The sequence below is a fragment of the Cyprinodon variegatus genome, unplaced genomic scaffold (genome assembly GCF_000732505.1).
Source record: "Cyprinodon variegatus isolate N-32 unplaced genomic scaffold, C_variegatus-1.0 Scaffold232, whole genome shotgun sequence".
NCBI classification, from domain to species: Eukaryota; Metazoa; Chordata; class Actinopteri; order Cyprinodontiformes; family Cyprinodontidae; genus Cyprinodon; species Cyprinodon variegatus.
Window position 1 is genome coordinate 819,108 of NW_015150685.1, and position 16,263 is coordinate 835,370.

Genomic DNA, 16,263 nt, shown 5'->3' on the forward strand with positions numbered 1-16,263 from the left:
ATAGATAGATAGATAGATATCTATCTATCTATCTATATATGTCTATATATATATATAATGAAAAAGATCCAAGGTGGATCTATAAGTAAAGGAAACCTCCCACCTATAGCTAACTGATCTAACTGGATTTCATTACATTTAGAGTTTATTATCCACCTCAAATTTTATTTTCACCATCAATTCTAATCACTTTTAATGTTGAATGATAGTTTCTTTCTCCAATGATTCAAAGATAACTGCTCCGTTCACATTAAGAGGCATTTCTTCTATTTCAACATGTAATGCTCCCATTGAAGATGGGAGCATTTAACATATTATCAAAGCCTGGTACTTTATAAATTTAATTTCTGAAGATTTGTTTCTGCTGCTGAATTGTAAACAATAGACCCAAAATACAAGACTGACGTGATTAACCCAGTAACTCCCGCCATCCTGGGGTTAATGTTTGAACTAATGAACCTGAAGATGGAAGTCTTTAGAACGACTAATCAACAGTAACAACAGCAGCCACTTTATGACCACAGGAGCATCACTGGGATAATCTGGTTGATTGCTCACTCCTCAGTGTAGAAGGCTGTTAATCACACCTCCTAAGGACATTATACATGATGATGAAAGGAGGTGTGATTAACAGCCTTCTACATTGAGCTGTGTTTTAAATGCTAAATCCTCTACAACCAAACCCTGTTTGACCTTAGGCCTTGTTTCAGCATGTCTGCATTTAAGTATCAACAATAAGGCAGCATGAGTCGCAGCAGAAAACAGCTTTCTGGATCCTCAGAGACTTGGAGGTGAGAGGTTCATCTGGAGAGGAAGGTTCCAGGATTGTCCAGCAGGAACCAGAGGACAACCGTCCACTGATCCATGTTTGTCCCACCTGCAGGGGTGGAAAGTATATTTACTCAATTACTGTACTTAATTTTTCAAGTATCTTTACTTTACTTGAGTATTTTTTTTTATTTTTCGAGGGGGGCTACTATACCTTTAACTCCATTTCCAGGAAGCTGCTAGTTCCTTGTTCCTTTTGGTTCATCTTAGTTTACAATCCTCAGCTGCTGTTTTTCCTTCCATCATGGCAGAAAGCAGCCCTTAGGACTGAATCTGGACGCCACTGATTTTAGATGTATTTATTCATTTGACAGGGACAGTGTACCTTAATAAACATTCCTGCAAATTCACCAGAATGAACCAAAAAGCTATTTTTCATCTGTTGTCCCTGGACAGATCTTAAAATTGTCTACCTAAAAACACAACAGTAAGAAACAGTTATAACTCTTCAAAACTTGTTTAAAAATACAGAATTACTGTTCTCTAGACTACAGAGCTTAGGTTAATAAAGTAGAATAAAACATTCAAATAAAAATAATTACACTATATATATATATATATATATATACATACACACATATATATACATTTAGAGATTTAATGGTGTTCCACTAATGTGAGAAACTCATAGCAGATATTATTAGTAGTTTATCATTTCAATAAGGCGTTAGTTGTTGCCATGTGGCCAAGCTGTTCAGTAGGATGAGTCTCAAGCAGAGTTCTAGTTTCTAATAGATTCAACCATAAACCTTTATTCTACAGTGAAAATGTGAGGAGAATCAGTTTGTTTTCAAAAAAGAAAAAACAATCAAAGAAGGTTTCCTTTTTTGTGACACTTTTATTCTCAAAATTATATGGAGGTGTACTAATATAAAAAAGTATTTAATTTGCATTTTTATAAACATAAACACTTTTAAATACAAGTACTTTTGAATACTTAAGTATTTTCAAAAGCGAGTACTTCGGTATACTTTATTTTAAGTAGAGTTTTGACAGAGCAACTTTCACTTGTAGTTGAGTAAGATTTGACAATGAGTACCAGTACATTTACTATAGTACTGCTGTTGAGTACCCTGTCCACCATTGCCCCTGTGTATACACGCACTATTGTGATAACTTCCTCCTTTAACCTTCCCTTAACTATTACATTACCTCCCTCTTTCTCTTTTATTAGAATTGCCACGCCTCTCTTTCTCCCCTGTTTATGTGAACTATAAAATGTATATTTGTATTCCATTTTTTTTTTTTTTTCATTTTCCTCATTTTTTAAGTGGGTTTCTTGTAATGAAGCTGAATCAATATGTTCTTTTTTTTTATTTTCTGAATTATGTTTCCTCCCTTTTTTGGGGTGGTCAGATCCTACATGACATGATACTTAAAGCAGGCATATTACTTGGAATGGACAAATTACTGTGTTCCCAGTAGAACTACTAAGAAACAGAACAAAAGCATATGAACAGGTAAAATAAGAACACAGAACAGCCGACTTCTAAAACGGGGCCATTTCTTAACATCTCCATTAACCCTGATGATGGATGGGCAGAGAGTCCTCACAGTCGGTGGGAGACCACCTCCAGACTCTGCAGAAGATCCTATTATAGGATGATCAAGTCTAGCATTGTCCAACATACTTTCTCTAACTCCCTTGTCAGGCTGTGTATTTAGATTGGCCCGAATAAAAAACAAGATTACAACTGGATTAATTGTATGATACAGTTTATATCTATTTGCAGACATTAGGTGTCACTAAGAACCTTGTGTAAGAACTTGTTATCTTCCACACCTTGAAGGATGGATTCTTCTCTCACGTATGCGCTGTTCCAGTTTTGGATGCCATTACCCACTCATTGCCACCCAGTTAATCTGGTTTCGCTTGAATCTCTTTCCTTGTCTGTGGGGAGACTGATGTTGAAACCACTGGCTGTTGGCCAATAGAGGACCTCACACCCAATGACACTGATTAAGACAAATAAAAAAAATGTTGGTTTTATATAATTTAATTTTGGGGTCTTTTGATTACAACTCACTGCAGGTAGTTTTATTGTGGTTCTGAAGACCTGATTTAATCATGAAAAGGTGTGAAGGAGACGGTGCAATGTTTTCTGGTCGGTACAGGAACTTGGTATCAAGCCATTTATTAGAGAAACCTCTGAAATAAGCTGAGATGAACATGATGGGTTTTATTCTGGAAATCTACTGTCCTTCATTGAGTTCATTTCGACTTAATTTTTTTTTTACTGATGTTTTCTTTTCCTACTTCCTGGTTGTCACTCCTGCAGTTTATTAATATTCCATGATGTTTGCCTCCATGTGGCCCTAAACACACTCTGCAAACATACGGGAAAGGAAATTTAGTGAAACTACACCAGGGGAGGAAGACTAGTATCAGAATTAAATTCTAACAGGTCTTGATCTAAGGGGATGTAAAATTAACCTGACAACAGCCAGATGCATGTCTCGCGGAGCGGAGCTAGGCGGAGTGAGACATGCATCTGGCTGTTGTCAGGTTAATGTAAAATCCCCTTTTCTGATCGTTTATTTTCTCAAGTTCCTCCATCTAAATCAGGCCCATTTTACTTCATTCATGCTGAGTAATCTATCCGTCCAGCAGCGATGCGAGTCAGAGCGCCATCATTTCTGCTCTTTCAGCATCTAATCTCATCAGGGCCAAACCAACATTGAAGCTGGTCAGAGTGTGGTCTGAGGGGGCTATGGAGGCACTCCAAGACTGTTTTGAATGCTCCCACTGGAACATGTTCAAAACTGCTGCAACCTCTACTCATCTATATAAATATAGATGAGTATGCAGAAGCACACCTGGAGGAGAAGAACACCAACATGCAGATGCTGTTCCTGGTCTTTAGTTCACCTTTCAACACCATTATCCCACAGCATCTGATAGGAAAACTGGAACAGCTGGGCTTCAATACACCTCTCTGCAATTGGCTGCTAGACTTCCTCACCAACAGACCTCAGTCAGTCTGGGGGTTGGACAAAAGACCGTTGATGTCATCAACCTAAGCACAAGCTCCCCTTAGGGCTGAGCACTGATCTCTATTCACTTGATTGCTTATAGCCCCTTTGGTAGTACAGGGTTGAAGTGAATCCACCGTCCACCATATTGGTACTCCCTAGTTATACGTGTGCTACAGCATCGAACAGCACTGTTCAATTGTACTTCCTGCCGAGGATGAAGAGAGCCAACCTGACCCCACCCATCCTCACCACCTTCTACAGCAGCACCATAGAGAGCATTCTGAGCAGCTGTCTCACTGTGTGGTGTGGAGGCTGCAGCGCCTCAGACGGCAAGAAGGTGAGAAGAGTGGTGAGAACAGCAGAGAGGATCATGGGGGCTCCTCTTCCCTCCATTAGACATTTCATCCCAGCGCTGCGTGTCCCGAGCCTGTAACATCATCAATGACCCCTCACACCCCCACCATGGACTGTTCTCCCTGCTGCCCTCTGGGAAGACTTCAAAGCATCCGATGCAGGTTCAGCAGATTCTGCAACAGCCTTTTCCCCTCCCACTGCTGTCACTGTTAAAATCTTAAGTAACAACAACAAATCGAGACTGATTCAGATTAACAACATCGTACTTGCACTACATGGTGAATCTTTAAAATAGAACCCAAACCAGTGTTTTTACTGCATTTTGCACAATGATCATTTTTGCGCTGCTCGATCCTTCCACATCAGTGCCTTTTGCCCCATGTCTCTCCTACACGGTTTACACTTTGATCAGTGCTGCACTTAAATGGAAAAGTTAATTTTCACGCTTAACTGCTGCTCATTCACTGTCTGTAAGCTGTATGTAATGAAATTTTAAAACAAAATTGTAACTTTTGTTTTGTATACACTCTCCGTGTACAAAAACAAAAAGTCCAAGTTCTTCTGTCAATATTTTCTATTTAATTTAATTCTGTAATCATTAGGTTCTTTAGGAACCTTTGGCTATCCAATTATTAACTGAAAAAAATAAAACAGATTAATGAATTAGCAATATAATCATTAGTTTCAGCCCTAATTTAAACCCAAATTTAATTCTATTGCCACAAAGCGATAAAGATTGGGAGACTTTATATCCGTGGAGAATGATACATTAATGCATTTGTGTTAAGAAGAAAATTTGGGAATTCTCTTTACAAAGTATTTAAAGAAAAACCTCAGTTCCAGACAATTGGTTGTTGCAAAAGAAGAGAAACGCCAAACAGATAAAACAAATATTGACTTTATATTAAGAAAAAGGGTAAAACAATGCATTTGCAATACAATAAAACAGAAATTAATGCATGATGATTTAAGCAAAGCAGTTTAGTGAACTGGTTACAAAAGGCATTTATTGTCCAAATAAATGTGGTCCAAAGTGGGACTCACCTCAGCTGGCCATCAGGATTACAGTTTCTGAAATGTTACTAATCCATCCATAAAACAAAAATATAAAACTGAAAAATATTACAAAAAGGAGGAAGTACCGTATTTTTCCATTGTCCAGTATAAGCACTAAAATAAAAATCAAAAAAATAGAAAAGCCTTTTAGGACTGCCTAAAAACAAGTAAAAATGAGAAAAATGTTAAAAAACATCAAACAAAGCTATTCTTTCTTTAGCCTCTGTGCTTTGGCTTTTAACTGCCAGTGGGAACGACGTACAATCTGCAAGCGGCATTTTCAGCACAGTTCAGCTGCATACTGCCGGTTTTTCTTTGGTTTTTTACATTTACAGCATGTCATCATCTCCTCCTCCGTACATGTCTGCCAGTTTCTTGAATCGAGGGCCCCAGTCGGCGAGGCAGTCATAGTCCTGGTCTCCATCACTGGATGAGTTCAGAGAGGAAAGGCTTCCAGCTTCAGAACCTCCTCCTTCATAATCAAACACCAGTAGGGAGTCATAGGGAGGAGCAGTCGGGTCGTTATCTGCTGCCTTCAGGTTCTGTGTTATGATAAGGAAAGCAGGTTTAACATTTCTCAAACCTTCATAAATCAACTAATTTAACAGTCAAAATTTTACAGAATAATTTCTTTTTTGTGGTGTACTGGACTCACATCACCAATGAAGTTTCCGATATCATCCGGATTGGCGGGTCGAGGTTTGTATACAGGTGCCGTCATAAACATTGGGGCCACGTCATTCCTGAACACCTCGGGGCGGTTGTCCAAACCACGATGGAGGACACCAAGATCAAAGTCCTGATGAAAAGATAAAAAAAGAAAAACTTGTCACATTAATTGCCTTTAACCTTTATTTATCACCATAAAATCACTGGAGCTCATTCAGAGGATCACATAAATATCACATAAAGAATGTTCCAGGGTATAAATTATGATTGAGCAGAAGCAGCAATTACCTGATCGTCCTCTCCACCTCCCTCCTCATCATAGTAGTAGATGTTGTCTCTAATGTCATCATCTTGGAGTAAAAGTGGTTCCTTCTCTGGCTTCTTTCTTCTTGCAAACAGAAGCAGCAAGAGGACGAGCACTGAAAGGGCATAAAGCGGACATCACTTATTTCAGACCAAAATACCCCCATCAGAGCTGCCACAGATGGTCACTCTGGGTCTCCTAGCTAGAGTGACAGTCCACCTACTCTAGTATAGTGGGTGCTCCCCAGGCACCGCACAATGACAGCCCACTGCTCTCCAAGAGGATTGGTTAAATGCAGAGAGTTTATTTCATTGCTCTGATTTGTGACAATAAAACGCTGGAAAGAACAAAGACGGACACAAAGGGTATCCATTCAGGTGTTCAAATCTATGTCGGATCCATTCTTTCAGGGCTGGGATGAAAATGATTTGCTCGCCACACGAATGCACAAACCAGGCTGTTATTCATTAGAGCTGGGTTTGAGTCGAGTCCCTAAGAAGTAACGGTGGGCTCACACTGAAATCACTACACCGTGTTGCGAGAGAAGCACTAACATCTGTCTCAGTGCAGATCAACAAAGTCGTTCTGCAAGGATGAAGTTTGAAGCAGCTTAGAAAAAAAAAAAAACAGGAGAGCCGGTGTCCTCTATCTCCTTAAAGTCCATCACGCCGTTTTATTTCCCGATTTGGTAAAGTTTTGCGATTAAAACATAAAAAAAGTCCTTCACTAGGTTGACTAAACACATTAGATTTAAAAACAAACATTGCATGTCCGTTCGACGAGGATCTTATTAAAGAATGATCCACATTTTTTTCCACAGAGAATTAAATATTTATAGGGAGAGGATTCTACAACTCGGTTAACAGGAGATGAGATTGATTTGTTTTTAGTTTGTTTAATATGAGCGACATACGGATTATTTTATTCTTATTTATTTCTACAGTACATTAACTACTAAAATTATCTTCAGATTACAATGAAATAGATTAATTCCGCGGGGGAAAAGGAATGACTTTAGCATTAGGATTCACTCTGTGATAACTGCCTACCGAGCCTACTGGCACTATCTGAAGCCATTCTATGGGACTGATAGCTGCCAATAACGACCACGCACATATGCTTATTATTAAGGGTATGCTGGCCTGACGCAGTATGCTGATCTGACAGGACACTGGGCACCAGACAAAAAAAATATTAGCAGTGAATTTCAGAAAAAGAACCCATCAACCTATTTAACCTGAGCAGCGAAAAAAAAAAAATATGGGGAAAGAGAAACAGGGGGCTAACAAACAATAAAAAAGGATATTTGAGTGCACAGATTAGGCGTTTTGCCCAACAACTCCTAGAGAGCGTGAAGCTGAGTAAATTTCTCTCTTAAGCCCAGTTTCTTCAACTGCAGCATGGACGGCGTGGCTGTATGGATCAGTGCGAGTGATTATCTTCGGCATGGCTCACCAAAAGTGCAACGTTTTCAGTGTGAGCCCAGTGTACAACATATGTCACATCCACAGTGATATGAGTCACCACTCAGTGACTTTAAGTAATCTTGTACATGGTTGAAATGTTGATTCATTTTTGCTGCAACTCGCCTTTGTCGCAAACTGAATGAATCACCCTGGAATTAATCCAATTGGCACAGTACACTAATCGTACAGAGTGGCACAGTATCAAATTCATACTGCAGATAGGGACGATGTGATGTGGAATAGATAGTGATTTATGACATTTTTATTTGCTACATAATCTGGAAATGTATCTTTTTTTTTAAGTTGTAATAAAGTCGTATTTTTTTCCATCCAAGCTTCCTAACGCCAGATACATTCTCACCGAACACAAATCTGATGGATTTTCAGCATGGTCAATCTGGAAGAAGAACTTCCTTGTTTGCACATGCACAGTGTTTGAGGTTCTGGTAAATTGGCTCATAGCTCTGCTTCAACAGCAGGATTTATTTAACAGCAGAAGGGCCGACTGAATTTCAAACATGTTTGATTTTCTCCTGACCTTATGATTCCTGGTCGAGAGAGGCTGATTGCCCCTCGTTACACCTGTATGCTACACAACAATGAGGGTGGAATTCGGGCCTGATCCAAAAGATTCTCATACGACTGGAGAATCTGCCCAAAAAGGGCAAAAAACTCAGTTTAAGCCCAGCTTTAGGCACACAAAAAAAATCCGTAGGTATGGCAAGCCGATTTAACATATAGTCAGTTTAACTCCCTGGAATTCAAATATCCATAAGGTTATTTTTACCGGTGAACTGCCGTTCCCATTACCAAACTATAAACATTTCCTGGAAATGTTGTAACCACTACTCAGGACTTTGGATTTAATCAAATTGTTCAACTTTACCATTTCAAAGATTTAAAATAAAAATAAAAACATTTAAAATAATTTCTCTCATTCAGAGAACATTTAATTATCTGGAAATGCTCCAAAATTACAAACTCACTGAGGAGCAGCAGGATGCCTCCGAGTATTCCCAGGATGACGGGAAGGTTTGAGCCTGCAGCAGCTCTTCCCTTGCACATGACTTCTTCTCCAGTGCACTCACAAACATGAGCCTTGACTGTGCTCTCCTGATACTGATTCCCAGTGTCTGTAACAGTCATCCGGACGCTGTATTCTCCTTCCTCCAACTCACGGATTAGACTCAGAACAATAGCCGTTTCTGCAAGGACAAATTATAATTTGTGTCAAACGCATACAAAAAAAAAAAAAAAAAAAACACCATGTTGACATCATTTATAAAATTACTGTCTTTGGAAAAAATGTTAATCAGCACTGATTTGGTGTTTGAACAAAAACTGTCACTGATTAATAAAGCGCCAGCATTACAGAAAGAGGAAAAAACAAAACCTCAAGTAGAAGTTTAACTACAGGAAACCTAAATGACTCCTTTAATAAACCGTCTCTTGACCCAGATGACTTGGTCAATTATAGACCTATATCCAATCTTCCTTTCTTATCTAAAATTCTAAAGAAAGTAGTTGCCAAACAAGCGTGCGATCACTTACACCATAATTAACTTTTGGAAGAGTTTCAGTCTGGCTTTAGAGCTCATCATAGCACTGAAACAGCTCTGGTGAAAGTCACTAATGATATTCTAATGGCCTCAGATAATGGACTTATATCTGTACTTGTCCTGTTAGATCCCAGTGCTGCAATTGATACAGTTGATCAAAATATTATTTTGGAAAGATTTGAATATTTTGTTGGAATTAAAGATCAGTGCTAGACTGGTTTAAATCTTTTCTGACCAATATCAGTTTGTTCATGTTAATGATTAATCTTCCTCATGCTCCAGAGTTACCCATGGAGTACAAATCCAGTCAAGCCAATCCACTTTATATAGCACATTTACAAAAAAATTGTGATATGCTGTAGATAAAAACAAAGAAACCCAAAACACATACAAAAAAAACAAAAAAAAAACGAAAGTCTGGGGCCAACAACAGAAAAGGCTCTGTCCTCACTGGTTTTAAGACTCTTCTTAGGCATTATTAGCTGAGGATGACCTCAGAGCATGTGCCAGAGAGTAAATCTGGAGGCACTCGGTAATGTATTGAGGGGCCATCCCATTCAATGCTCTAAACACAAACAATAAAATATTAAAATCAATTCTAAAATGAACAGGAAGCCAGTGTTAAGATGCAAGAATTGGTTTAACGTGTCAATGTTTTCTGGTCCCCGTTAAAAGACGAGCCACTGCGCTTTGGACTAACTGCAGATGGGAGAGAGCTTGTTGGCTAATGCCTGGACATAGTGCATTGCAGTAGTCTAGACGGCTAGAAATAAGAGATTGTAAAACCTGCTCAAAGGGGTTAAAAGATAAAAACCATTTTACCTTAGAAAAAAAAAATGATGATAAAAACACGATTTTAAAGCGCAGTTTGTTTATCCAGTTTAAAACCCGCTGTCCATGTTGACACCAAGGCTGTTTACTTTGACTTGGGACCTTTCAAGGATTGTGTACGTTCCAGAGATGGCTCTGCCAGACACCATCACCTCTGTCTTGCTTTCATTTAGTTTCAGAACATATTTCAATAACCAAGCCTTGACGTTTCCTAGACAGTCGAGTAGGAGTGTCAAGAGGCAGAGGCTGTTTTTAGCAATTGGCAAATAAATGCTATAATCGTCTGCATAAAAAATGGCATGCTTTCCCATATTTTGTGTAAACAAAGGTCCCAGGATAGAACCCTGAGGGACTCCACAATAGACCTGGAGTCCCCCAGCCTTACAGCCAGAAAGACTTCTCTGCCAGCTAGGATCTAAATGACAGCCAAGCAGTCTCCCCGACACCCACCCAATCCCACAGGCGGTCTAAAAGAGTTGTGTCGTCTACTGTGTTAAAAGCAGCAGTAAGATCTAAAAGCACCAAAAATGGCTGAAATGCCAGAATCAGTTGTTTAAAAAAAAAAAAAAAAAAGTCACTGAAAATGCTATGTTTGTCTAAAAAAGGTTGCACTTTTGCCAAGACACACTTCTCAAAGAATTTTGAGAAAAGGGGTCATTTGGAAATTGGTAGATAATTAGAAAGATCAGTGGTTCAGTGTACCACAGGGATCGGTGCTAGGGCCAAATCTCTTTACGCTATACATCCCAGTTGGTAGAATTATTATACAGCATGGGATTAATTTCCACTGTTATGCTGATGATACTCAGCTATATCTGTCTATATACCCAGATGAAGCTAGCCCATTACATAGATTACAGGCATGTCTGAAGACATAAAAACATGGACGACTCTTAACTTTCTGCTCCTGATTGCAGACAAAACAGAAGTTATAGCCTTTGGAGTCTTTTAAAAAGTAGCTGATTAGTCAATCACTTCACTGGGATGGGATTAAACTGATTTCAGATAATAAAGTAAAAAATCTTGCTGTTATTTTTGGTCAGGACCTGTCATTTAAATCCCATATCAAAGTTTCTAGAATTTCCTTCTTTCTACTGCGTAATATTGCAAAAAAAATTAATTGGGAAAATGTAAATAAATGAATTGAATATGAATTAAAAAGATTAAACATTTAAAATACGAACAAGTTTTAAATGAACTAAAACTACATAACTAAGTTGTGTAATGTTATGAAATTCGACTTAAAGACAATAAGCAGAAGCACTTCCGATGGATGTGGTTGTGGATTAATTAAATGTGGATATATTTAGGTGCAACAAGAAAATGATCATCCCACTCCATAATCCAGTGAGTCAATGAAAGTTTTGTGAATGTGTGACTAATTTTCTACAGAGAAACTGAGAGTTCCTCTACTCTGACTGCAGAAATGGTTTGCTGTCCATGAGGGGCTCGCAGCAGACTATAAAGTCAGAGGTACCAGGAGCCGTCGCCAAAGCCTCCACTAAGAAAAGGGTCTGGGGGGTCTGAAAAGTCACTAAATATACCAAAAAAGGTCACCAAGCTGGCAACAGTGAGTCCCGTTTCAAATAAGCCATTCCTAGAGTACGTACTGGTGTCATCCATTTTAGCAGTCCAGTTAACCTTTGCTGTGTCATGCAAGATGACTCTGTATGGAGAAGTGTTGCCCGGACCATCTTTATCCGTTACATTCAAGATCTGAGGAGGTGGTTTCTTGTTACACACCTGTGGAGATTAAAACAACCGATTGTCATCATCTTGGTACTCATTTCTCTTTTATAATTTGATAAAATGCAACCCAATCTAGAGATCAGTCTGAGATTAAGTTTATTTTCAAAAATTGACAACTCAAACTAAGACAGAATAATAAGGCTCAGCACTCGGGGGGCATACCCTGAATTCCCGTTGCTCTATGGACGGGGCATTGTCGTTCACATCCTCAAGTATAATGGTCAAAGTGCCAGTTCCAGTGGCTGGGACTTGATCTGCATAGATAATACATATACATCAGTGAAACATGAGCAAGCCTGTTAAAATTAATCAGGAACTACCAACATCTACTAATGAAGCAGTGACATTAAATTCATATAGATATAGACGTTACCTACCATCATCATAAGCATGAATAACAGCCATGTATTTCCCCTCGCTCACAAAGGCGGATTCTCTGTCCATTTTGCTCCTCACTGTGACCAGACCTTCATCAGAGACCTCTAGCCAGCCAGCTGGGTCTATATACATTTTAAACCTTAGCAAAAAAAAAAGTGAATATGAAAGATTAAAGCTTGGCTTTGGAAAAAAAAAAAAAAAACATTAGATCTTGGACAAAGTTTATTGTTATAACAGTAGCATTGTACTTTCAATTTTTCAAGTTGAATATGTTCAGGTTCCTTACATGACTTTCTGTTTGCGTGCTGTGTCTGGATCCTCTGCAATGAGCTTCACCACGTTGGTACCCTCTTTAAGGCTCTCCGATTTGGTCACAGTGGGATCTTTTGGTTTAAATATCGGGGCTTCATTGACGTCGTTTACAGTCACCTCCACTGTGGCAGTGTAAGTGGGCAATTGAATAGCAAAAGGAATTTCATTCAGCACTTCAACCAGCAGGGTATGCTTGCTAATTTTCTCAAAGTCCAGACCCTGTTAACGAAAGAAAAAACACATCATCTAATCAGGCATTATTGGCTCGGACAGCATCTCAACAAATCTCCAAAGAAAGAATCTGCTGCTCCGCCTACCTTCGCAGTAGTAATGATTCCTTCTTGTTTGTTACTTCCTGTTTTCACAGTGAACAAATTACCAGGATCTCCACCGACGATTTTGAACTTCGCATTCCAGGCGGAAGAATGTGGCTCATCACCGTCTGTCACCAACATCCGAACAACTTCAGCATCTACTCTATTCTCGTCAATTGTTGCTTTGTACTGAGGAAATGCAGAGGATTAATTTAGAGTTGTTCAGCCAACCGCAAACATGAGCTCAGGCCTATATGCTCTGTTCTGATACTGCCTCTCAGCCAGCTTATGAGGTGGTTTCATCATCAGCCTGCCTCTAGACAAACACACATGCACCATAATATGCTACTCTAACTCTGCCAAATTTAAAAATAAATAAATGCTCCAAAAATAAATAAGCATACAATTAATTCCCCCCCAAAAATACAACAAATAAATGTTGATAGAAATTAAATTGTACAGTGAGACATAAATGTCTTTGTAATAATTACTTTATTAATGGTCTGTTTTATTCTTCAACTTTATTTAATAATTATTTCTTTAAGTATTTACTTATGTGCATGTTATTTTTGTCTGATTTATTCTTACTATGTACTTTTTTAGCCTTTTTATTTCATCCATGCCATTTATTTCTGTCTGTCGTTTTTACATTTCTGTATGCCTTTCTACCTCATTATTGAAATGAGGAATTTGTGATCAATAAAGTTAAATTACTATTATTATTTAACAGAACACAACTGAACTCTCTGGGCAAATAATATGGCCAAAAACCAACGGCCAACAGTTCAATATTTGGGCTGCAGTGATGAATCTTCACTTGAACATGTCCTGGATGACACCATCTTTTGTTCACCAACACTGCCAACCCATCTCCTTACATTTCCCAGTTTTCTTTAAATCTCTGTTTGCTCGTACAGTCATAAAGCCTGGCAGAGAGATGCTTGAGACAGAGATATGATCCTGCAGCCATGTTTCAGTAAAACACATAATGCTGCATTGGCCGATATTCTGGCTGGGTCCTTGATAGAGCTTTGCAGTTCTTCTAACTCCTTTCTTAAAAGATCTCACATTGCAAATTAAGATCGGAAAGGATGCCTTAAAGTTCTTATTCCTCTCTCGCCTCCTTGCTTCTGCTATCCACTGCAAGCACCTCCTTTTCAACTCTGCTGGTAGTTGCAGAGGTAACTGATATATGATTTCTGTTTTACAGATCTTAGCTGCTTTCGGGTGTGCAAAGAAACTGTTCCACAAATGAAGGGACTAAAATTCTCTTAACTTGAGTCTCAGAATTGAAGTAGCAGAGCTATTCCATCATGTAGTCATTTTTAGCAGAGCGATTTTAGAAATCCATGGTCCGTTCAGTGTTTTGCACATTCCCAGTTCCCTTCCTGCCTTGTTTACCTGATTTACTAACAGGTCTGGCATAATTTCATATCCTTTTTCAGTCGTATGGAGTACAGCCATATGGAGGCAAACATTTAAGATGGTTTAGTGGCAAAAGAACATTTCTGAAATTGTGAGCATTTTGACTGTGTAAATGAAGCTTTAGTCTGATTTAATATCAGGACAAAGTCTCCTGAGACAAGGAAACCATTTCTTGTTACTGAAAAATATGTTTTTAAAGAAATAAAACAATTTACAGACTGGTTTAATAACAAATGCAGTAGCGTGAGTGTGTTGTACTTACAGATGTCTCGGTAAAAACCGGAGCATGATCGTTGCTGTCAGTCACCTTGATAATCACTTTGGTAGAACCAGCTAAGCCTTCCCCATTCATGTCGGCAGCGCTTACTTCCAGTGTGTACTCAGGGTGTTTCTGTTAGATGAAATGCTGACTTTAAGTTACAAGGCAAAGAGAATCTCTTCCTCCAGCAAACTTAGGCTACGTTCACACTGCAGGCCTTAATGCTAAATTCGGATTTTTTGTGAAATTCAATTTTTTTTTCCCGTTGCCATTCACATTTCCAAATATATGAGAATATCTCCTGTGTGACCTGCATTCATAGAGCTTAAGTCTCCCGCATGTGCAGTAGAGGACGAAATGATGTCACAAGCAAGCATGCTCTGTCTCATGCTCTGAAGTAAACATGGATGGTAGCGCTGGAGCGCATATAGCGATCTTTCCCAACCTTAAAAACTCAATCTTTTCAATATAAATACTGCTCTCCGCAGCATCATACAACATGGTTGTTGTTTTTCCTTGCCGCTTCTGCGTAGCAAGACACAGAATAGTAACCTTTGTCAGATATTAATTGCAAACAGGGTCAGATGAATGAAACCTGGCTTTTCAGACACAGGTCACCTTTGAAAAGATCAGGTTTGTATCGGATTCAGGACCACAGAGCCAAGTGGCCTTGATCATATTGGAAAGAAAATTGGATCCGAGTTGCTCAGACGGCCATGAAAAGATCAGATCGAAGTTGCATATGGGCAAAAAAAAAAAAAAAAAAAAAAAAAAAAAAAAAAAAAAAAAAAGGAATTGGGTCACTTCATGCAGCTGTGTGAACATAGCCTAAAACTATCATCATTAATAGTCTATAATTTTCTCTTACCATGTTGCTTCAGTGTAATTCTATGTGTAATTTCCCATTAGGTTTTGTCCCTGTAGAACACTTAATGATATTGCTACTGAAATGTGCTTAATAAATAAACTTGCCTTGATAAACAAAATTTGCAAATTTTTCTTGAATGCAACACACCCAACTGACTTAAAAAAATTTTAATTTCTACCTTGGTTTTAATGTACCTTTACAGGAAACGAATATAGCAGTGAGTGTCTTCCTCTTTTTTCCTTTTTTTTTTTTTTAATAACTTTTCCTAATGTATCCTAGTCAAACATGGGAAATTGTTTGAAATTGTGTGACACAGTGAGAACTGAAATAAACCTACAGAAATTGGGAATTCCTCACCCTGCTTTGTCAGAACAAGCTTTATGCACACTGCAGTGTATATAGAGATGAACAGAAACATTGGAGATTAAATAGTTGGATGTAAACAGTGTAACCCATGCTTAGTTAAAACTATCAGGAATCTCACCTCTCTGTCCAGCCTAGCAGCATTAACTCTGATGGCTCCAGTTTTAGGGTTGATAGTAAACATGTCAAGGGATGGTTCTTCTGGCGACTGTTTCTCAATACGGTAGGCAATTTCAGAGTTGGCATTATTATCCTCATCGGCGTCTGTGGCCGTAACCTGAATTACATCAGTACCTGAACAAGAGGAAACAAAATGCAGGTAAATGAGCTTTGTTCTGTTTAACAGTTATTTAACTCCATCACATCCACCATCAGTCCTATGTTACCTTATTATGTTTACTTTTGTTGGCATCGACAGATGGCAGCTCATACTCAGCCTGGTTGTGGTTATTGGGAGGTTTATTGCTGTTAAAGGGAGTTTTCCTCTTAACCAAACCCTCATGCTCAACATGAAGGACTGTTGTTGTTAGGGGTCTACTGTATAAAGCTTCG

The 16,263-nt window shown here is 38.7% G+C and overlaps 1 protein-coding gene across 1 annotated transcript in view; it reads right to left on the reverse strand.

Moving 5' to 3' along the window:
- Positions 1 to 5,040: 5,040 nt before the first annotated feature.
- Positions 5,041 to 16,263, reverse strand: part of LOC107088912 (B-cadherin-like) — a 22,230-nt gene continuing 11,007 nt past the window's right edge. The window contains exons 8-18 of the mRNA XM_015381377.1: positions 15,833 to 16,005; positions 14,484 to 14,612; positions 12,800 to 12,985; positions 12,457 to 12,701; positions 12,170 to 12,309; positions 11,955 to 12,046; positions 11,654 to 11,786; positions 8,640 to 8,858; positions 6,172 to 6,302; positions 5,870 to 6,013; positions 5,041 to 5,756 (exon numbers count right to left, since the gene is read on the reverse strand). Of these exons, the coding sequence (XP_015236863.1) occupies positions 5,544 to 5,756; positions 5,870 to 6,013; positions 6,172 to 6,302; positions 8,640 to 8,858; positions 11,654 to 11,786; positions 11,955 to 12,046; positions 12,170 to 12,309; positions 12,457 to 12,701; positions 12,800 to 12,985; positions 14,484 to 14,612; positions 15,833 to 16,005 (1,805 nt within the window). The 3' untranslated portion in view covers positions 5,041 to 5,543. The remainder of the gene's footprint in view (positions 5,757 to 5,869; positions 6,014 to 6,171; positions 6,303 to 8,639; positions 8,859 to 11,653; positions 11,787 to 11,954; positions 12,047 to 12,169; positions 12,310 to 12,456; positions 12,702 to 12,799; positions 12,986 to 14,483; positions 14,613 to 15,832; positions 16,006 to 16,263) is intronic.